Raw genomic sequence first — 22,810 nt, 5'->3', positions numbered from 1 at the left:
CGGACCGCCAGGACTCCCACGGGCTCGGCTCCACCGGCCCGAGGGAGCTCCGGGGGCGAGGGCTGTTTTAAGTCAGAGAGCGGGGAGCTAGCCGCTGGTCGCCTGAACGGCTGCCCCAGGCAGGAACCCCGCCTTCCGAGCAGCCCCTCCTTTACCTGCAGCGCTTGACCTGCAGGTGCGGCAGCGCCGCCCAGGAAGCGCTTTTCACTCTTGATCCACTGGGGTCGCCCTTCCAAACAATGACCCGGAAGTGCGGGACACCCCTCTGGGGTCAAAGGCTGCCTGGCTCCGTGCGGGGAGCCTTGGACGGGAGCCCCAGAGCAGGTCCACTTAGCAGCGTTCCTACTGTTTGCTGTGCGGCCAAGACTGAGAAATTATCCATACACACTAGCGGCTTTCGGGCCCGCTCATTTTCAACCAAGATCAAGTCAGAACGGCTGCAGGCCGGGAGTGCACTTCACAAGGAGTGCTCCTGCTCCAGCACCCCAGGGGTCTGTCCCCCGCACACCGCCCGTCACCCCAGCATTCACACGAGCCCCTCCTCCCTCCGTGCTCCCCTCCCCTCAGGTATAGTCTGTGGACCATCACATCGGGAACCCCTGGCTGCTCACTGAAAGTGCAGATGACTAGGCTGCCCCGGACCCAAGTGCGGACCTGGGGTCTGCACTTAACCAATTTTTCTTCATGCTAAATTTTGAAAATCACTTTGTTAGAAAGAATTAACGTTTCGAATAATATACATTGTGCATAGTGATCACTAATAAATACAGCCATCTGTCTTTGAAAATTAGGATAATCTTAAACATCAAGAGGTGGTTTAATCCATTTTCATTTACTTTACCATTTAACTTAAACTAGAATATTTGACTTTTCATACAATCTTAACTTTAAAGATGGTCACTTGCTATTTTACATGCAGAAAATCCAGACTCATCTGGAGCGTACCCATTCTTCACTCTGTACCCAGCAGGCAAGCTGGGCCGGGAGGACGGAGGCCGGTGGCCTGCAGTGACCTCCGGTGGCCAAACACCACCCCCAACCCCACAGCCTGCTCCAGGCACAGTCACTTTACTTGCTTTTTGTTTTGTTTTACAACTTTTCCAGCACAGATTCTTCTAGCATTTACCTCTGACAGTTGCGTACCACTTTAGGACTGTTCCTGTAACTGGGTGAAGCGCAAAGAACTGCTTCACTCCACTCAGAACTTGAGGAGCGGAGACTCCGTGTTTTCCTTGTCAGCCTCCGGGCTCAGCAGGATCAGAGGGGAAGCCAAGTCTATGAGCTGCAGGAGAAAAGCCACACAGGTGAAGGGAGCGTCCGCCACCCTCTTCCCGGCCCACAGACCCCGAAGGACTGGCTCTCTGAAGCTGGGGCTGCCTGCAGCTGGTTCCCCACGGTTTGGCCAAAGTACTGGGTGAACTTGGCTCGGGCCCAGAGGAAAGGCACCTTGACCGCCACGCTGAAGCAGCTGGAGGGAGGCAGCGGCACACCCAGAAGAGCTCTGAGTCCCTCTGGCGTTTCTGCTCCCTGTTAAGCGCTGGGGGCCGTGGCCCCAGAAGGGCTCCGTCAAGATGCCTCCTTGGCACTCATGCTGCTGAGGGTGAGGCGAGCCAAGCCACGCGGCCCTCGGAAGCCCCAGCGGCCACTCTCCAGGGTCACCATGACGTGCCTGAGCATCAAGCCCAGCAGAGACCACCCAAGGCCAGAGCCAGCAGGCCCTGCATAGCTCACCTGTCCCACCTCGTCGGGGGGCTTGGCCACAGCCTTCCTGTTTGCCTCTGGGGTGTTTGCCAGGAGGTCGACGAGGGGCCCGCTTCCAGACCGCAGGGCCACAACTGCCTCGGGGCTCCTGCAGAAGTCAATGAGCGGGCGGCCGTCCAGGGCGGTGTCGAGAGCCTCCCCGGCGAGGCTGAGCTGATCCAGTTTGAAATCCACGAGGAGAGCCTGGACAACACACTATAGTGAAGGGCCCTCCCAGCGTCTTCCGTCAGCCCTGCGGAAAGCAGGTGGGCTCTGCCTAGGCCCCGGGGGCTGCTGGTCTGGAGGCCTAAGGAAGGAGGCTGGGATGGCCCCGGCAGGCCGGGCTGTGGTGTGTGAGCACCGAGGACTCCCCTCCTGCCAGTGGTCAACATGGGAAGCCCCTCCCCTATGAATCCCCGTCCTGGCTTCCCACCCCTCCCATGAACCCCGGGAGGTGTCCTGCCCCGATGTTAGACACAGGGAGATGCAGCTTCTGTCTCCTCCAGGGGAGGAGGTCCCACAGCCTCCCGCCTCCCAGCTGTGGCCCAGCTGACACCACAGGCCCGGGGCCACAGGCGATGTCCTCGGTCACCTGCAGGGCGCAGGACCGCATGCGTCGGCCCCGCCTGCACCCCTCACCTCACTGGGGGCTGCGGCTTTAGGGGACTGCTCTCCGTCCAGGGGAGGAGGTCCCATGGCCTCCCACCTCCCAGCCGGGGCCCGGGGCCACAGGCGATGTCCTTGGTCACCCGCAGGGCCCAGGCCCGCACACGGCGGCCCCACCTGCGCCCTCACCTCACTGGGGGCTGCGGCTTCGGGGGGCTGCTCTCCGTCCAGGGTGACTTCTGTGGTGAAACTTTGTGAAAAAGTAAAATCGCTCTTTTCTGGAGAAAAGTCCAGTGCCTGTGGCACAGCAGACAGAGGTGAGCAGCTGCCGTCAGGGGACAAATCGGGGCGCCTGGATACAGGCTGGCCATCACCCTCCCCGGCGGGCGCAGTTCTGCAGAGAGAACAGAGCATCCGTCAGGACGCTCCACACGGCGCTCTCGTCTGCCTGTGACCCGGGCGGACCGTGGTGGGAGTGGAAGCAGCGTCCGGTGCAGAGCGGACCCCTCAGCACAGTCACTTGAGGTTTTACAAATTGGAGATGAATGGACTGCAGCCTTTAACTCTCACCTCAACATGGATTTTTTCTGGGGCTCAGAAGAGAGTCGCCGAGCAGATGCAGGCAGGGGAGAAGCCAGAAGCCTGGGCACAGTTGTGGGGGTTGCCAGAGGGAGGCTGGAGAGCCGGCGGCCAGCAGGCGTGGGCAGGGCTGACAGGCGCCTCGTGCTCACGGGGGTCCTCACGCTGCTGACAAGGCTCTGTGTGGCTGAGGACCACTTCATGGGAGTGCTGTGGGCCACCCTGGAAAGAGGAAAGCCTTCAGCAGAGATGACCCCAAACAAACACCCAACGGCTCAGCTGCACACCAACAGTAGAAGCCTGTGGCTTTAACGTGGAAGGCTCAGGCCAGTGAGGCCCGTTAGAGCCCTGGGTGGCGGGGGGCACGGCACCACCCCCCGGGAGCCCTGGGGTGGGCTTTGGTTCCTCAGTGGGCCCATGTGAGGTTCCGCTCTGGTTTGGCTGCACATTAGGGGCGGAACCAGGAGGCACTGCGTGGGAGTTCATGGGGCTCCGAGTCCCCTCCTGCTGGCACTCCTGTTTCCACAAGGGAGTCCAGGCCCAGGCAGCCCAGTGGGGTCATGCAGTCTCCCTGTGAGCTCCCGCTCCGAGTTCAAGGCCCCTGGGCCGAGTGAGCACAGGCGAGTGGGCTGGGCGCCAGGTTCCCCACCCGTCTCTCCTTCCCACCCTGACCGTCCGCTCCGGTCTTGCTCTAACCCCGCGTGCGTGGCGGGGAGGCGGCCCAGCATGGCTGGTGCTGGGAGGGGAGGCCTGGCCCAACCCCAGGAAGTGCCTGCCAAGTTCACGTACAAGCAGAGGCAGGCCCAGAGCCCTGGAGAGCCGGGAGGAGGCCAGGCTGGCCCAGGGCAGAGCCGGGAGGAGGGCCCCAGCCCCGGGGCTTGTCCTGCCCGAATCACCCTGAGGGGTCCGAGGCCGCACTCCCACTCTGCTCAGGGGCACTGGCACCAGGACCCTGCCCTGGGTGCGGCACGCCCGAGGGTCGGGTGACCTCACTGTACCCCGTCCCCAGCTGATGGGCACAGGACTGAGGGGCTGGGTCCCTCCTCTGGGACAGCACTTGGAGCTGGGGAGGGCAGGTGTGTGGACGGAGCTGCCCGCCCCCTCGGGGGGGAATGCCCTCTGTGTGAAGGACCCCCAAGAGTGCACACATGCATGGGGCGTGTGCTGTGTGTGCACGCGTGCCTGTGCGTTCTCTTCCTGTTTGCCTGGTTCCATTCCCACTGGGCAGATGAGGAAATGAGGCCAGCAACCTTCCACAGGCCGCATGAGATGCTGACCAGGCAGCGGCAGCCCCGGGACCCAAACCCAAGCCTGAGCCAGGCCGGTGGTCTTCAGCCGCAGCACACGGGGATCACCTGAGACCTGCAGGCCCTCGGCTCCACCCAGACCGACCGAGCGGAACCTCCGAGGAGGGTGGGCGGTCTGGTCTAGCCAGAGACCCGAACGGCAGGGCTGAGGACCGGCAGCCCTGCCCCAGGGGCCAGTCTGTGCCGCCGCCAACCTCAAGGGACACCACGGCGGCTCAGGAGACCAGGCTCAAGCCAGGCCCGCGGGGCCAGGCTGGGGGGCCCCACACGTCAGAGGACACGCTCTCAGAGGTCACCGGGGACGTGGCTTGTTCTCGTAAGAAGAGAGGAAGTAGACAGACTCGTACCTCCCCACCGATGTGCAGGACTGTGGCCGCTGTGCCCGACAGGACTTCGGCGTCGCACCGGTTGGGGGCTCACCTGAGATGAGAGAGGAAGTGAGCGGTCAGGCAGCCGGGAAACACCACCTTCACTGCACAGACAGCCTCCTCTAAGCGTCTCTGTCCTCCCAAGTTGCAGGAAAACCTGCGGCCCCAGAGTGCAGGGGAACACGTCCCCCCTTCCTGGGGATGCAGCCAGGGACCAGCAGGTGCAGAAGAGGAAGAGCTCTGGTCCCACCACTGCCCTCAGCCTAGCTGACCCCCCGATGGGGACGGAGCACTCGGCAGATGACCCTCTCAGAACTCCCATGAGCCCCCTGCGGCAGGGCTAACGGGGAGTTGGAGGAAGGTTCCAGGCGGGCCCCACGGAGCCTGCCACCACCTCCGCTCTTGGGAACTGGGATGGCCCAGGGTCATCACAAGACACAGCGGTATTTACGTGCCATCTGGCGGCTGACAAGGGTTTCATGTGATCTCACCTGGTCACGGGGCGACGACAAGCGGGCTCAGAGGACCAAGCCCAGGGCCACCATTCACGGGACCGAGTCCCAGACTCACCTGGGGCCAAGGCTCAGGTGCCAAGCCCCGGGTAGCAGCCCGCTGTCTTGGAGACCACGGGCAGAGGCCATGGCAGCCCCAGGGGGGAGGCGGCCCGGGTCCCCGAGGAACCGGGAGAGGCCCGGGCCAGGGCCCCCATCTCAGAGCAGCCGACAGCGGCCCCCACGCGACAGGCCCACTCCCTGCCCCGGCCCACGTCCCTGCGCCTCTTCACAGCAGGACCTCAGAGCGCCTCCTGGACACGCTCATACCCACCCCCCACCTCCTGTCCCCTGTAGAAGCTGATCTTATCAACACGCTGTAAAAGCCACCCCACCTCCAACCTGTTTCCTGAGGCGTTCACCTTCTGCCTCTACGGTACACATCTTGCGGCTTCTTCAGCCATCTCAACGGGAGCCCGGCTCCCGCGGGGTCCCCACCCCAGCCCACGCGGCCGCCCGGCGCCCAGGGTTTCTGTTTTGGCAGCGGAGCGTCTAAGAACAGCACACAGCCCACTGCCCCGCGGCCCCCGCCCACCCCACCTCCAGGGCTGAGAACTGCTTCCACCTTTTGCTGCCTTCTTATCGGGCGTCCTGTGATAAGACGTCCCTGCACACGGTTCAGGCCACCTCCTGAGGGAGCTGCGCTGACCAGCAAGCTGAGAGAACCTGTCTGTCTAAACTGTTTTCCAGCTTCCTCTATTCATGCCATTAAGCACAAGCCGGAATCAAGACTGCCCGGAGAAATGTCAATAACCCCAGATATGCAGATGACACCACCCTGATGGCAGAAAGTGAAGAGGAACTCAAAAGCCTCTTGATGAAAGTGAAAGAGGAGAGTGAAAAGGTTGGCTTAAAGCTCAACACTCAGAAAACGAAGATCATGGCATCCAATCCCATCATTTCATGGCAAACAGATGGGGAAACAGTGGCTGACTTTATTTTTCTGGGCTCCCAAATCACTGCAGATGGTGACTACAGCCATGAAATTAAGATGCTTACTCCTTGGAAGGAAAGTTATGACCAACCCAGACAGGATATTAAAAAGCAGAGACATTACTTTGCCAACAAAGGTCTGTCTAGTCAAGGCTATGGTTTTTCTAGTAGTCATGTATGGACGTGAAAGTTGGGACTGTAAAGAAAGCTGAGCACAGAAGAACTGATGCTTTTGAACTGTGGTGTTGGGGCGGACTCTTGAGAGTCCCTTGGACTGCAAGGAGATCCAACCAGTCCATCCTAAAGGAGATCAGTTCATTGGAAGGACTGATGTTGAAGCTGAAACTCCAATACTTGGGCCACCTGATGTGAAGAGCTGACTCATTGGAAAAGACCCTGATGCTGGGAAAGATTGAAGGCAGGAGGAGAAGGGGACAACAGAGGATGGGATGGTTGGATGGTGTCACCTACTCAATGGACATGAGTTTGAGTAGACTCAGGGAGTTGGTGATGGACAGGGCGGCCTGGCGTGCTGCAGTCCATGGGGTCGCAAAGAGACACGACTGAGCGACTGAACTGAACTGATACTTATGATCTGACAGTGTACTTACCTGACTGCATTTCTTATCTTTTACTAGAAAAATGTAAGTTCCATCAGTAGGAGCTATCTTACCATGATGTCCCTTGTACCCAAGACTGCCGAACAATGGACAACGCTCAACAGATGGCTCACTCCTTTTCGGGGAGGGGCGGGGGGGGGGGGCGGCGCATGGCACGTGACAGCTCCCTGAGCAGGGATTAAGCCTGCACCACATGCTGTGGGAGCACAGAGGCTCAACCACTGGGCCAGGGAAGCCCCAGCGTGGCTCATTCTTCATGAGCAGGGGCTCCAGTGAGGTTTTCTGGTGCTAACAGCCACCTGAGTTGGCCAGCAAAGCTGACTTCAACAACCTGAAGCCGCTAGACAGCACATGCTTGAGAGAGGAGGCCAGAACCACCCCGGCCTTTCGTCAGCGTTATGCAGCCTCCTGCGTGACACACACTCCTCGGATGAGCTCACCCTGACCAGACGCCGCACCTACCAGACACCACACGGGGCCTCTTGCCCGGTGGCCCCGGCAGGACGCTGCGGCAGGTGGGGAGAGCCCGAGGAGGCTGGAACTGGGAGCAGCAGAGGACGAGACAGGAGGGAGTCAGAGAAGAGAGGACTAGAGAGAGAAGCTCCGGGAGCCCGAGAGGGACCCCAAGTCCCGGGTGTGCAGTGAGCAGCGGCGCGTGGGTCAAGAGCGAGCGCCGGGAATGCTGCCTCATCACAGGGCTGGGGAGCACACCCAGCAACTGGCCAGAGGGGACACGGCACAGGCAGGAGGGGCTTGGAAGGGCCGCACGTTGGAAAGGCCGAGACCCCACCATCAGAGCTCTAAAGGCAGCCTTGAATGAATCAAGTTCTCCTGAAACCTAACTGCCTGTCAAAGCAAGGTTCAACTCCTTCAAGTCCAGACATGCAGAAAACTTATGATGTCTAACAGACAATAAAAAATCATTAGACATGTGAAGCAGCAGGAACACGTGACCATCACCAGGAAAAAAATTAGTCAATAGAAACAGGCCCAAAATGATACAGAGAATGGAATTAGGACAAAGAGACTTTAAAGCAACCACTGTAGATACGTTCAAGAATTCACAGGAAAACAGAAACACCATGAGGACAAAAAAAAAGGGAGACTGTAAGGTCAGAAATGAAAATTTAGCTGGATGGACTAAGAGCAGATTAGACTTACTGTGGAAAAAACAGACACGTGCGCGTGCAGACAGGCCAGCAGAAATGAGCCAAATGGAAGCACAGAGGACGGTGGGGGACGGAGCTCGAGTGGCCGGGGGGACGGAGCTCGAGCGGCCGGGGGGACGGAGCTCAAGCGGCCGGGGGGACGGAGCTCGAGCGGCCGGGGGGACGGAGCTCGAGCGGCCGGGGGGACGGAGCTCGAGTGACCCGGGGAGAGCACAAGAAGGCCTCTGACACAGCGACTGGAGTCCCAGGGCCGGGCGGGCAAGGAAGCGTGGTGAAGAGACAGTGGCTACAGTTTCCCAGACCCAATTTAAAATATCAACCCACAGAACAAAGGAGCTCAAGAACGTCCAAGCAGGGTAAACACAAAGGAAGCCACACAAAAAATACATTAGTAACCAAAACCCTGAAAGTAACAACAGAAAGTCTTAAGAGTAGCCATGGAACACCGATATGTTTACACAGAGGGGATTAATTCAAGAAATTCACCAACTAATCCAAACCTACAAAAATTAAAAGACATATAAAATGCTTTATAAGAAATGAAAGCAATCACCATCACCAAAACTAATAATTATCTGAACTTTAAATATAATTTGTTCACTATTTTAAAAACATGTTAAAGTTTATCTATGACTTACCAGTAGAAAAGCTGGGAATTTTAAATTGATTCGTAGGGGTAGGCACAGCCTTTGTCTTGGAGTTTAGGCAGGAATCACGCCTTCTTGTACTCCCGGTCTTATCCCTTTGAGAAGACTGTGACCAACCACAATGAGAGCTTGGCCCGGGGCCTCCCTGTCCCGGGGTCTGGGGCTGGGGGAGAGATGCTCTGGGAGGCCCCCTGGGCTGCTCCGCTGCCCACTCCGCAGCCCCTGGCCTCTGGCTTTGCCTGCAGGCCACGCCCCCGGGGCCCGCCTTCAGGGACGGCCGTGGCAGGGTGAGCCCCGTTCTGCCTGTCTGGCTGGAGCTTGATCGGGCACTGTCCGCAGAGATGGCTGGACGTTCACTTGGTTCAGCTGGAAGAGGAGACAGGAAAGCTGGTTGTCACTCAAGCTGATGCTGTGTTTAAATGATGGAGTTATTTAACACACACACACAAGATATGCTATCTTCAGCGTGCCTACCTCAGAATGTGGAAAAGAAAGCAACTTATTTCTATCATGGTGATTTCCATATTAAAAAATACGACATAGGAACAATATTCTGCATGTCCACCAGGCAACATCCTCAAACACAAGGCAACCCGGGTCGCTCGTGGCTTAGTCGCTCGTGTGATCCAAGGCGCTGATTCTAGACACGATCACCAAGACGTACAAGGATGCACGAACTCAAGCTCTCTTGCCCTCACTGACTATGTCGACAGCAGAGCCCTATCCCAGCAGAGCAGGTGAAGACGGACTGTCTGGTCAGATGCCCCACCTGGCCAACCAGGGGTGCGGGCAGGGAGACGCCGAGAGCAGAGGCTCCTTACTGGTCAGTTCCTTTCAGCCACAGGGAGGCTGGGTCCTGTCAGTTACCAGGACTACTTAAATGAGCTGGGTGAAAATACGCAGCTGCCAAAATAGCGGACACAGAGGCCAACCTGGTGAAAGGTTCTTAAAGAGAAATTTAGGAGAAGGACTAAACCGCAGCCCACGTCAAACAGTGTGTAAGGCTCACAGTGCTCTCCCCACCACACTGACGGTCAGATCCCCATCAGATCTGACCCTGGGGATTTTGCCACGGAAAACAGAGGAACACACACTCACCAAAAGGCCACCCCCAGCCTGTCTCAAACTTTCCCAGAGGTAGGCTCAGAAATCATAGACAGAACTGGTGCTGATGCCTGAACCAACACAGCCAGACTCACAGCGCCTAGTGTAACAAAACTTCGTTTCCCTCAACACGCGCCGCGCTCCAGACACGGGGCCTGGTGGTCCTCAGGCCGGCAGAGACACTGAGAGGGCGGGGCCACCCCCCCCGCCCCCCACCCCCCCGGCCCCCCGGTTTGTAAAGGTACAGATGCAACTTCAGTTCTCCTGACCACCCAGGCGGTCAGGGCCCCAGATCAGACCGGCCTCGCTCCAGAGGAGAGACTTCTCACGTCTGTGTACAAAACGCAGGCCGTGCTGCCCGGCTTAGAGCCTACCCAGCAAATCTGCTTGAACAAGGTTTTAGTCCTTGAGGGCAGGAGGCCGCGTGACTTCCCACAGCCTCCTAGGGTTTCTCCCCTTTACCAGCAGATGGCACCCTCGGCTTGGAAAGACAGCAAAGTCGCCTGAGTTGAAACAGGTTTGAGCAGATTTAAACCAACACCCAGGCATTACGGCTCCTACGCCTACACTATCTGGAACAGCCCTACTTTAAGATCCTCCATTTGGTCACGTGGCTGAGGCTAGTTCAGCATCACGCCAGGCCCGTGGCACCAGCAGGGCACGCCCACCTTGTGATGGCCTGTGTTCAGTCGTGTCTGACCCAGCGACCTCATGGACACAGCCCGCAAGGCTCCTCTGTCCATGGGACTTCCCAGGCCAGAATACTGAGAGGGCTGCCATTTCCTTCTCCAGGGGATCTTCCCAACCAAGGGATCAAGCCCAAGGCTCTTGCATCTCCTGCCTTGGCAGGCGGGTTCTTTACCTACAGAGCCACCCGTGACGGCTTAACTCAGCCGAGACTGAGAGCGTCCGCTGACCATGCCTCTCTGCGGAGGAGGGGAGGCACCTTGAGGACGGAGGCCCCAACAGTGTCCCCACCCCAGACCAGAGCAAGCCTTCCAGAGCCTGCGGCTGAGCTGAGTGGTTCTGGAAGTCTGGCAGGAGCACAGCGCTCAGGGCTGGCCTTACCTCTGCCGGTCACGGGAGAAGCACACGCAGCGGAGCTCAGGCCCGAGACGGACCCTGACGAGGCCCTTCCTGCCAGGCCGCCAGCACCCCCAGGAGGTTTTAGCATGGTTTTCTTCGGCCCGGACTGAAACAGAGATTTTGTTACCTACCCAAGACTTATTTCTGCAAAAGTCGGGGTTTTCAACAGTCTACAAGTTATCATCTCGAATCAGAGAAAGGCCGAGCAGTGCTCCCCGGTGTGGCCGCCAGGTTCCCTGTGGGAGGCGCACCGGGAGCCTGCTGACCGCGGGCGTGGGGCCTGGACCCCAGCCTGTGCACTCGATAGCTGCAGGGCCCAGTGTGGGCAAGCTTAGCAAGTACCACCAGGGACGTGGCACTTTCACAAGCACACAGAGCTCAGCGCTGGAAAACAAACGGCAAACATGAGGACGGTCGCCTCCACGCCCAGGAGGAGCTGTGGTTCTCAGAGCGGCGACAGCCCGTCTCCCCGGCGCACCAGCCCCGTGAGGGGAGCAGGGTCGTCTCTGCCATCAGACACCCCGATGTCAGCTCGGGGGGCCGACATTCCACGGTGCCCGCAGCTCCCCGGGGCAGCGGCCAGGCCCTCCCGTGTGCCAGGCCTCCGTGCCCTGCATTTCAGCACACCGCCCCTCCTGGATCCCGCCTTCAACCTCCTAAACCTTGATTTTGGTCCAGACGCATCCCACATCCCACATCCTCAAAGCTGCCCCTTACTCCCTGCACTCACAGGCCAATCCCCACCCCTGCCCCAGCCCCGGCCAACCCACCTTGTTCGGAACAGGGAGCGACCGCTTGCCTGGGACCAAGTGGCTTCCTGCGGCTGACATGCCAGCGACGTCCCGGGTGGTGCTGAGCTTGTCCAGGGGCATGCTGCTGTGGGCGTCCTTTTCGTTTTGGACTTTCATCCTGGGAGGACTAACTGGTTTCTGTCTTGTGGGCTGAAAATTGTAAATTGAAATGTGAGGACTGTCTAGTCTTCCACAACGTAGAGACACACAAAGGCTTCAATTAGAGGGCAGACACCATCCATCTTCCCAACATGCAGTCCTCAATCCATCAACAGGAGAGAAAAGAATATAGCGGTTCACCTCCTCCACCAAATTACCAGAGAATGATGATGGAGCCTGCTTCCTCATTAGAAACGGTAAAATAATACCAAGACAGACCATTGATAGCAGAGAACTCCTCCAGGGCTCGTCCTCAGTCAGGATTCTTATTTAAGGGTGATAATGAGGAAACTGGGTCTAGTTACACAAATTTTAAAATGCCGCACGGAAAGGAATCATTCATTAAATGGCCATGCCCTGTACCAGAGGAGCTGCTCTGCTCCAATAAATCTTCACCTAATACTCAAGGCCATTTTTCTTCAGCGAACAGAGCCCAACAAAGAATAAATTCCTCACTTTTAGGTACAAGGGCATTCGTGGAAGTTGATTCATGCTTCCATAAATAACCCCTCATACTAAGAAGAGTTCATAAGAAGCAAAAGAAGCTCATAAAGCAGTAACCTTCTTTCTCCTTTACATCATTTTTTACATTGAGACATGCCTCACCTAAGTGAGGCCCACCGTTTTAAAGCGTGCACGTCAGTGGTTTTCAGCATCCTGTCACAGGGTCACTTGACGACGTTTTTGTTGCCCCTAAAAGCCACTCCTGGCCGTCAGCACTCCTGGCACCTCCCAGCCGGCTGACCATGGACCCACTGTCTCCAGAGCAAGCCACGACTCGCCTGCTACGGTCACTTCCTGTAAATGAGACCGTACATGGGACCTTCTGCGCCTGGCTTCTTCCTCTGACCGTGTTGCCCAGGGTCACCCCCGTTTTCCGTGTGTCAGTCCAGCATTTCTTCATGGGCCGAAAGTACCCCACTGCACGCACAGATCGCATCTCCCTCGTCCAGTCATCAGCTGGTGGGCAACTCGATTGTTCCTGCTTTTCGGCCTTTATGAATGAAGCTGCTCTCAACACTGCTACACGGTCTCTGTGTGGACACATGCTTTCAGTTTTCTTGGGAACGTGCCCAAGTGGAACATGTGGAATTGCTGGATCATGTGATAATCCCGAGTTTAACTTTTCCAGGAACCGCCCAACTGTTTTTCCACAGAGGCTGCACCACTGCACGGCCCTATAGGCAATGCATGGGGATGCAATTTCTCCACGTCCTCATCAACACTTACTTTGTTTTTTTAATTCTCACTACAGCCATCCTGGGCTTTCCTCGTAGCTCAGTTGGTAATCATCTGCCTGCAATGCAGGAGACCCTGGTTTGATTCCTGGGTCGGGGAGATCCCCTGGAGAAGGAAATGGCAACCCACTCCAGTATTCTTGCCTGGAGAATCCCATGGACAGAGGAGCCTGGCGGGCCACAGTCCATGGGATCGCAAAGAATCAGACACGACTTAGCAACCACACTACCACCACAGTCATCCTAGCAGGTGTCTTGAAAAGACACATCTAGATGGTTCAATCAAGAGGTCCAGCCTTGTCTACAGGCAATCCTCACAGGTGACGGTGTGTCAGAGTCACTTTGCATAGAAACAACATGGGAAGCGACGGGGGTCCTTGGGTGACCTCAAACAGCTCAATGGTCCAGCTAACCCCTCACTGACCAAAACTCAACTCTCTGGCAAAAGAGTGCTTCTTACGACCCAGAAAATTAAAGGATCCAGAATAGTCATGGGCTTCCCTGGTGGCTCAGACAGTAAAGAATCTGCCTGCAATGCAGGAGGCCTGGGTCTGATCCCCTGGTTGGGAAGATCCCCTGGAGGAGGGCATGGCCACTCACTCCAGTATTCTTGCCTGGAGAACTCCATGGACAGAGGAGCCTGGCGGGCTACAGTCCATGGGGTTGCGAAGAGCTGGACACGACTGGGTGGCTAAGCACAGAACAGCTGAAATTACATCACAGCCCAGGCCCTAAGTCTATGTGTTACCCACACAAATCCGGGCCCAAGTCTGGTGTCGCACATGGACCCACGCTGCTTTCATTCTGGAAAAGTCACTTCAGAAATTTACACCCAAAGGAAGAGGCATCTGCAAGACTACAGGACAGCTTCAGCCCTGGAGAAGCAGAGGCCACGCAGCCCCTCGAAGGGCCTCTGTGCAGACCCGTGCCCAGCCTGGCTCAGGTCTGGGCTCTGCTAGCAGGCAGTTGCGGGCTCAGGAGCCGCGCAGGGATCTTCTTTGCCTGTGCTGAGTGTTTTGCATGGACCTAACCCTAATGACAGCCCCGCGAAGCAACGCTCCTCTCTAACTGGCTGGGAGTGCTGAAGCCGGTGGCTAGGGCCGCAGAGCTGGGGACGGCACAGGGCAGGCTCCCAGCTCTCCCTCACCGGCCCTGTGCTACTGCCCCTCCCTGAGCTCAGAGTCAGAGGAGGCAAACCCAGGTGACAGCCACAGTCTGACCCCTACCCTGCTACCCACAAGCCACTAGGACTCCCATCTTCCTGGAGCTGGCTAACAGCACCCCAAAGGCACACGTGTCCCCCACCACATGCCAGAGCAGCACCTCCACTCATGTCTGGGAGGAAGGCAATCTAAATACAGTCATGGCTCAGAGGGAGACTCACGGCCACCCAGAAGGGGGATCTGGGGAAGAAGCTGCTGTTAACGCACCCAAAATCCCTACCGGGAGCGGGGAGTGGGCAGGTGGGCGAGAGGGAATGTCCAGCGCTGTCACAAAACGGAAGGGAAGACCTCAAACGGAATGGAGGACGAGGTGTCCTTGAGTCACCGAGATAGGGGCCCAGCCCTGCCTGTGCCGCCCTGCCTGGCTCCCCACGCCATGGACACAGCGCCTTCTGAGCTTCCCATGCCAGCATCTCTGAGCCTTCCCTCCAAGTAAGACATCCCCAGGCTCCCCCCACAGTGGTCTGTTCCTGGGCATAAACCTGGAGGGCTCAGAAGCAAGGCAGCGTCTGGCCCCCGGATAAAAGTGCTGGGGGGGCTACCTTCTCCACGGTCGAGTGAAGGCTCTTTCCTCGAAGGGACGAGGTTCGGGGCGGCAGCAACTTGCTGGTGACCTTCTTCTGAGCCCCGGCCTGGTTCGGAGGCTGAGCAGCACTGGACTCTGCTGGCAGGGAAGGGCACGAGGCGGGCGGCGGCCCTGAGGTCTCGGGGCAGCTGGTCTGGGCAGGAGCAGCCGGCGGGGCTGCGCTAGAGGCGGGCTGAGTGCCCCGGAGTAGCGGTGCCCTCCAGAGGTCATCTGACAGGCAGTATGTCTCCCGCTTAAGTGACTTGGGGCTTTTCTTCGCTTCGTTTTCTCTATCGAAGAGGTTTATTTTGAGGTTAGCCTCCTGTATGAACCCTTCCACTCCCTGGCCCCCGGGGTCTGCGGGCTGGGCAGCCGGGGCCGCCCTGGTTCTGCCGTTGCTTTGTATCTGGAAGGCCAGTAAGTGAGCTTCTTTATAAACTTCCACAAACTTCTCCCCCGTGAGCGGACTCCAGGTGAAGTGTCTTTCAGAAGCTGGCAAAGGAGGTTCTTCGGGAAGCTGATTATTTAATTCTAAGCTGGCAGCAATACACCTTTCTTTATGGCCAATTGGTCCAAAAAAGACTTCATCCTCTTCATTGGCACTATGTTAAAAGAAAAGGATTAGTAACAACATTGGCATCACACGAAAGGCTTGACTGAACGTGGTTACACCAAGGCAAGGGGAGAAAACTCATTTTTTTTACCTTGAAGAAGACAACGAAAGGTCGAAGTCAAACTTTTCATCAGCCAACAGAAGAATGTCTGGGGAGGAAAAAGTCAGCCGTTACCTTAGGGGTGGGCTGATAATGAGCAAACATCACCAGTCTCCACAGCGATCAAAACTCTTTTCAAATTTAACTTCTCCAATGTGACAGCAGTATTTTAATAATCACATTTTCTCAAGGAGCTCTAGATTATCTTAATTTTTCCTTTAAAAAAAAACAAACAGCATCAGCCATTCTGTGTTCGCTAAGCTGCCATCAAAGCCCAAGTCCTTGTTTTTAAGTCCTTACATTAAAGACATGATCTAAAATGCATTCACTCAGTCATTTGATTAGCTTTGCAAGACGCAGTCTGTCATTTTCTGGTACAGAACATTTTCAAAAGACCACCTGCCTCAGCTCCCCCACTCCACAGTCACAGACTACAGCTAGCCCTCTTTCAAAAGCCAATTCAGCGCCCCTCACAGGCACAGGAGGGGCCCCATGCACACCTGAGGACCATCACCTCTCCCTGGAGCCCGTCCTGAATGCTGGATAAAGCGCCGCTGACATCCTGTGTACACAGGGCTGAGCCCCTGGGCGAGGGCACCCCTTGGCTGGGGCCACCGCTCCCTGCCCCAGCTCCACACCCTGCTCTAGGTCTGCCTCCCTTAGGGCTTCGTGGGCCTCCCCCAGGCCCGGACCTACGTCTGCCTGAGCATCACCATCCTGTAAGTAAGTGTCTCTCGACCTTCTGTGGCCCCACCTAGCCTGGAAGCTCCTCCGAAACAGTAAATGTCTAGTACTCTCCCGAACTCCACCTCACAGTCTGGACACTTAGCAAATATTTCTCAAAAAGCAATGAACTGGGGATTCCCTGGTGGCCCAGTGGTTAAAAATCTGCCTTAACCAACACTAGGCAACATTGACCAACAAGTGAACAAAAGCAAAGAATGTGGAGGTTAAAACTGCCACCACGCACAGACGCTCTGATTACATACAAGAAATAGCAAGAAAATCAGCCGAAACTACTATAAATTGTGAAAGAATAAAAGCAAATGTCTGAAGACAAAATTATTACAGGACAAATCAACAGCTTTAATATCTAAAAAGAGCAGAAGATATAATGGAAGAAAAGACCCTATATACTATACACCAAAGAACGCAAAACGCCTGTGAGTTAACAAGAACTATGCAAGATGGATATAAAGAAAATTTAGCGCGTCATAAAAGTAACATATCAAATAAAAGGGGAAAATGCGTTATTCAATGAACGGTATTGAGATAAACTGGATAGTCCTCTGAGAGGGAGAAATATATGCACCTGAAGTTTGACCCATAGCTCATAGACTATACCAGGACAGATCCCCAAAAGGTCCAAGACTTAACTGGAAAAAACGAAACCCAAAAGGAACAAGAAACCATGGGGAAATCGCTGTACAGCCTGGAGCGTGGAGGTCTAACTCTGACACCACGGGAAGTCCCTGTACAGCCTGGAGCGCGGAGGTCTAACTCTGACACCACGGGGAAATCTCTGTATAGCCTGGAGTGCAAAGGTCTAACTCTGACACTGTGCTGGAAGCCATAAAGCAACAGGTTGATAGCCCAATATATTAAAGATGTAACGTCTCGCGTGACAAAAACCACCGCAAGCAGAGCTGGCAGGAGCAGCAGACAGGGAAGAGAACACAGGCGGTCCCATCGCAAGGGCTGCTGGCGAGCGCCCCCAGACCGCAGGTGAGCGCCGGACACACGGGAAGAGCAGGCAAAGGACAGGAGCAAAGCGAGGCACGGGGGCGAAAGGGGACGTTCTGAAACGCACGACTGGAAGCTCAGTCACACTCAAAAGCAAGAGCCATGAAAAATTCAGAGACGGCCAGGACTCCAGTTTTTACTGGTAAGGCTGTTGAAAATCTAAGTTTGATTTGTAAGTTACTACAGCTCTACGGAGGGTAGCCTGACAGTACCTACCAAGAAAGAAACGCACACACCCTGACGGGAAGCCTACTGCTGCTGTCAAATACCCCACCTGGTTTACTGCAGCAGCACTTGCAATGGCGAGACACCAGCCACAAAGCCAAGTTCCCGGATGGCAGATAAGCGCACAGCACAGCCCCGCAGTGGAATGCAAGAAGACCTGGGCTCGGAGAAGAGCAGCAACACTTCCTATATTGATACACAGAGCTCATCAAGATAAATTAGAGGCAAAACCCAAGATGGTGCCCAGGGTTCTACCTGCTATAGAAGAGGGGGGCTGGACTGACACGTGCACAAGTCAGGTCTGGACTGCCCAGGAGGCCGAGGTCAGTGGCCTCTGGAGGTGGTAACTGGGCAGCGGAGGGGCAGAAAGGAGGAGGAGACGGACTCCTCACTTTCCAATGTGCCTAAAACCTAGGGAGTCAGTTTCATGGGTCACTACCAGAAAATTCCAAACATCTGCTGTAGGGAAAGGAATCCTGGGCCGGGAGTCAGGGGAAAAGCCTTCCACACCAGGCTCCGCCACTGGCTCAGGGTGACCTGGGCTAGCTGCCCTCTCCATCCACTCTGCAGACGTGGGCTGCGTCCTCCGCTAGGTGCTCCTCGGGGGCACACTGTCCAGCGGGCACACACCTTGGAAGGTGGTGTGGGGAGGGGCCACCGGGAAGTGGGGACACCTCTGAGGCCAGTGGCTGGAGGAGGTGGAGACACAGGTCAGGTCAGATCCTGGGTGGCATCCAAGCCATGGCAAGCTTTTAATTTATTCAGAGTGCAACGGGAGCTATCGAAGGGTTTTAAGCAGAAGAGTGTTGTGCTCTAACTTTTGTTTTTAAAAGGCCACCCTGGTGGATGTGCTATAAAAGAAGCAGGCGGTATCTACTGAAATTACAGTGCACACACTGGCTAAAGTGCAAAATATACATGTAGGCGGCGGCGAGTTAATGTGGCTGAGACCAAGGTGGTGGCATTCGGGTGGAGCTGGAAAGAGGTAGATGGATCCAAAACACACCGTGGAAATGACAGTAACTGATGACTGAACAAATGCTTCACAACTTTCTCAGCTAGGTCAATGGACAGGCAATCGACTTCTATTACAGAGACAGTAGAGAAGGAAACGGCAACCCACTCCAGAATTCTTGCCTGGAGAATTCCATGGACAGAGGAGCCTGGTGGTCACAGTCCATGGGGTCACAGAGAGTCAGACAGAACTGAGTGATAACTTTCTTTTCACTTTTCACAAAGACAAAGAACCAGCCAAAAATGGGGTGGGAGGTGGGACCCGCTGAGTAAGAGGTGGGAGACATTCACGTGAAGACGCCAGCCAGCTAGGTGGATGCAAAGCCCAGAACTCAGAGGAGAGGCTGCACCCCAGACAAAACGTGGGCACCACCAGAAGATGGAAGGGTTAAAGGACTGTCTGAGAACCTGCAGGAGGGGAGGGGGAGTTCAGAGAGACCCCAGACCAGGTCCTGGGGAATTTGGCTTCAGAAGGTGGGACAGAATGAGAAGTCTGCAAACAGCTGGAGATATACCGGCCAGAGTGGACAGAAGGAAAAGCAACAAGCCAAGCTGGCCAAGTTTCCTGTAGGAGAAAAGGTCAAAAGTCACTGAAAGAACAGAAAAAATGACTGCGGATTTCGCAACACGGATGTGCTCAGTGACGGACAAAGGCAGTCTGGGTGAAGTGAGAGGGCAGAGAGGGTTCAGAGGGGTTGAAGGTTGTGGAAAAGAGCAGCGAAACAAGTGGGGAAAGTTCTTGCTCTGAAGTCTGGCTCTGAATGAGGCACACCGCAGCGGAGAGGGCGTGGAGCACGTGAGGGCAAGTCGGACAACGGGACCTATTTATACATCGGTGATGAGCGTGATGAGCATGAAGAACAGACAAGAAAAGATATAAAGATATAAAGGAGGGTGACACACAGAAGTCCTCAGGAAGCAGCAACAGGGGTTCGGCTGCATGTGGAGGAAAGGGAGGGCATACACGCGAGGGTGGAGGTCAGGCTGCAGCAGCAAACCCTGTTCTAGACCCGAGGAAGCGGCGCTGATGACTAGCAGTCTTGTGGCTGTTTCTGCAGAAGGGGGGTATTAAGGAGAAACTGGGGTACTCAGTCTCCCTGACTCGCACACATGTCGTGAAGACAAAGGCTATAAAGATGTCCCCATGCTTCAGCAGAAAAAGAGGGCAGGGCCCGTAACTCCTTTTGTGAGGCTGTGCTCTCACTTCACATTCACAGCAGACAGGAACAGAACAAGACAGCAAGGCTACAGGCCAGGCTGACTGGCCCGATGTGCTGGTAAAGATCCTGGACAAGTCTCAGCAAACGGACACCAGCAACCAGCCAAGAGGCAATATCAGCTCCACAGACCTGAGTGCCTACGGAGTATGTCAGGCCCTGGGGACACTGAAGTATATAGGACGGAGAAGAATCCCTGCTCCGCTAGAAGTCACAGCTGAGGGGTAAAGGGAATGTAGAAAACCCGGAAAAGAAAGAAGTCAGAGGAATGCAAAAACTCCGGGGAGACAGGGAGTTTACCGGGGCGCAGAGAGCGGGGTGAGTACCGAATAAATAAACGAGCAAGTTCTCGCAGGAGCATTAAATCGACCTGCGTGTTCCCTGAGCCCCCCAGACCGACAGAGCTGCGGAGACAAGGACGTACCTTCCTTCTTGGGAGCCTCCATCTCCGCTTCTTGGGGGGGCCAGGCAGGCTGAAGGCACGTCGCTTCCTCCTTCCCCGGCCAGGGCTGTCAGAGGTCACAGCAAGGAGCAGGAGACAGAAGCGGGGCGGGTGTCGGAGCGAGCCGGGGTTCCCCTAGCCCCCCAGGGAAGCCCTCACCGTGCGGGCCACTGCAGCACCGGCTGGGCAGAGAGGGCCGGTTAGGGAGAGACCGCGAGGCCGGCAGAGGCCACCGCGGCCGCAGCCCAAGACCCTCCGCCCCGGGGCCCTCTCGCCTCTGGGCCGGCGCCATCCGAGGCACCCCGAACCGGGGCCCCGGATCCGGACAACCAGACCTCCCCGGCTGGGCTTCAAGCCGGGGGTCTTCGGCTTGAAGACCTCCTTCAGCCTCGCCGGAGCGCGCCAGGGGGGCCCCGCCGCCCCCGACCTGGCCCGACCCCCCCGCCCCGAGGACCGCTGACTGCCCCCCCTAGACAGAGCCGCACCCGAGTCGCCCGGCGACCCCCTTACCCCAGAGCCGCCGCGACATCCCAGCCGATGCGCCTGCGCCCTGGGTTTAAACGGGGCGCGCAGGAAGCGCTGCGGGCTGCTGATTGGCCGGTTTGAAAGGCCGCGGGGCCCGGTGCATCCTGGGGGTTGTAGTGAGAGCCGCAAGGAGAAAAAAAAAAAAAAGCGGGTGGCGCGCGTGCGCACGGCCGTGGCTCGCTGCGCGTGCCCGAGGTCCGGCCAGAGCCGGGCCACACTGGGCTGGGAGCCTTAGGGCTGGCCTGTGTCTCCGTAGGCTCGGCATCAGGACAGCTACGTGTCGCAGGGGACATGGTTACGACACCAGATCTCCATCCTTAAGTGAAGACCCAACCCCTATGGTAGGAAATAGGTGCGTATGCCCGCTTCGTAGAGCTCTGCGGGTTCCTTCTGGGGGCAAGAGAACCCCGTCCCTGCCCGCGGAGCGCCCGGTGACTCTGGGTGACCAGGCACCCCAGTTTATGCCCCTGGAGCACCCTGACACCTCGCTTCTATTTAGAGGCTCCCTCTGCAGCCTTCGGCCTCGCTCTTTGCGGTTGCCTTCACTTCTGACGTGCTGGGTACGCACCCCTCGACCCTCCTGAGCTTCTGTCTACCGGCTCCCTTCTGAGTTCCATCACCTGTTCAGGAGCCTACTTAACTGCAGAAGAGAGATGGGGCCAGACAGACCCAAGGCAAATCCCAGCTGCAGATACTGGTCATGAGCCCCGGGGTTGCAAGTAACAGAAGACCAGCCTCAAGTTGGCTTCAGAAAAAGAATTTATTGGCTGGAATTGGGAAGCCCAGGAGCAGCCCTGGCTGCAGGCGTGCATGGAGAGAGGGGCTTGAAGGAGGGCACTAGGTCGAACTGTCCCCCAGCAGCCACTCTGGGTCTTGCTCAGCTTCCCACAGGAGCCTTTATTGAGCCCACTCGCCCGGGGCCCCAGGCTTCCCTCTGCCTGCCGGGGCCTCCTGAAACAATGGCCGGCTTAGTGTGTGTGCTCAGCCCATGGTCCCAAGGCCTGGGTTCGCGTGATTCATGACCACAGGGCCACTGTGGCAAGAGCCCAGTGGGTCCTAGACTCAAGGGGTATTCACCCAGGTGTCAGATCCACACAGCCCTGGGGGTGTCTGCTGGGGGCCAGGGTCCCCAAACGCCCACTCCCAATCCCCCTCCCCCTGTATCATGTCAGCACGTGAGACTCGGTCAGTGAACACACCAATTGTTAATAGCTCACTGCGGCTAACTGAATTCTGCCTTCATCCAGCTCTTCTCGTGGGCCCCTCCTCTCTTCTGTCAATGGCCTAGCTACTGTCGATTCTTTTCTTCCTGTCCCCAGTAGGATTCTGCTTCATTTTGTAATGCACTCATTCAAGGGCTCGTTCACCAGTCATGGGTTCACTGACAGGTAGTCAGGGCGAGTTCCGTGCTGGGTGATGCTGGGACACAGATGTCCCTGATGGGGAGGGCACAGCTGGGCAGAAAGGTGCAATAGCAAGGACTGTGGGACCCTGGCCTGCAGTGGGAGGCCGGAGGCCTTCCTGGAGGAGGGAGCCAGGGTTCTGGCTCCCCTGGCCAGGCTGTATCTTGCTGGGAACCAGGAGAGGGGAGGGCATATAGGGTATGAGCAGGGGAACTGGCAGGAAGGGACGGCTCAGAATGGGAGGGCAGGCTCCCCTTGGGATGTGTCCCTAACTCCTGGGGGCAGACAGCACCTCTCTTGAGATCCCATTGTAATGACTCTGCTCTTGACTCACTGCCCTAACCTACCCCCATGTTCAAGGAGAAGCCTGTCTGCCCGGGACCCAGCCCAGGCCTGGCACATGGAGGAGGGTCAGAGGTGCCCACCCAGTAACAGTCAGGCAAAGGAGCCAATCAACTAATGTATTTTAACCCCAGGAAATGTGTCCAGTCGATTTAGAGGTGTCTGCTGCCTCCTGGAAGACCTGCCCCCTCCCTGCCCTGTGAGTCCCTACCCTAATCTCAGTTTGCACTGAAGGAACCTGAGAAGCTCCAGTGGGCTGAGACTGTCTCTCACAGCACCACCGAGTTGGACGTCAAGGCCGGGTTCCCCGCGGGGAGGGAGACAGAGGCAGCAGTTACAACACTGGCTCGGATCTTGTTAAAGCCAAGTCACAAGGCTTCGGTTTCTGCCTCCACACTCAATCCTCACACCTCAGAAAGCACAGCAGATACGAGTGTGCATACATGTGATTAAAATCAAGGTTGACAAAAATAATCGACGAGGACCTACTGAAGAGCACA

At 56.8% G+C, this 22,810-nt stretch overlaps 1 protein-coding gene across 3 annotated transcripts; it reads right to left on the bottom strand.

Annotated features, from left to right (window-relative positions):
- Nucleotides 1-811: 811 nt before the first annotated feature.
- GTSE1 (G2 and S-phase expressed 1) lies at nucleotides 812-22,787 on the bottom strand. Of its 3 annotated transcripts, none has more exons than XM_069586180.1 (12): nucleotides 20,551-20,669; nucleotides 20,023-20,222; nucleotides 15,391-15,448; nucleotides 14,664-15,288; nucleotides 11,481-11,651; nucleotides 10,693-10,816; nucleotides 8,512-8,886; nucleotides 4,580-4,652; nucleotides 2,917-3,147; nucleotides 2,536-2,740; nucleotides 1,732-1,944; nucleotides 812-1,282 (listed from the first exon to the last, which is right to left on the bottom strand). In XM_069586180.1, exons 2-12 carry the CDS (start codon nucleotides 20,042-20,044, stop codon nucleotides 1,199-1,201), a joined length of 2,181 nt encoding a protein of 726 aa, XP_069442281.1. In that variant the 5' UTR covers nucleotides 20,045-20,222; nucleotides 20,551-20,669; the 3' UTR covers nucleotides 812-1,198. The 3 variants fall into 3 exon arrangements, with proteins under 3 accessions (XP_069442281.1, XP_069442282.1, XP_069442283.1); XM_069586181.1 differs by having other exon boundaries at nucleotides 20,023-20,107; nucleotides 20,551-20,614; XM_069586182.1 differs by lacking the exons at nucleotides 14,664-15,288; nucleotides 15,391-15,448 and having other exon boundaries at nucleotides 20,023-20,107; nucleotides 20,551-22,787.
- Between the last annotated feature and the right edge of the window lie 23 nt (nucleotides 22,788-22,810).

The sequence above is a fragment of the Ovis canadensis genome, chromosome 3, assembly GCF_042477335.2.
Source record: "Ovis canadensis isolate MfBH-ARS-UI-01 breed Bighorn chromosome 3, ARS-UI_OviCan_v2, whole genome shotgun sequence".
Lineage (NCBI taxonomy): Eukaryota > Metazoa > Chordata > Mammalia > Artiodactyla > Bovidae > Ovis > Ovis canadensis.
This window is presented reverse-complemented; position numbering and strand designations above follow the sequence as displayed.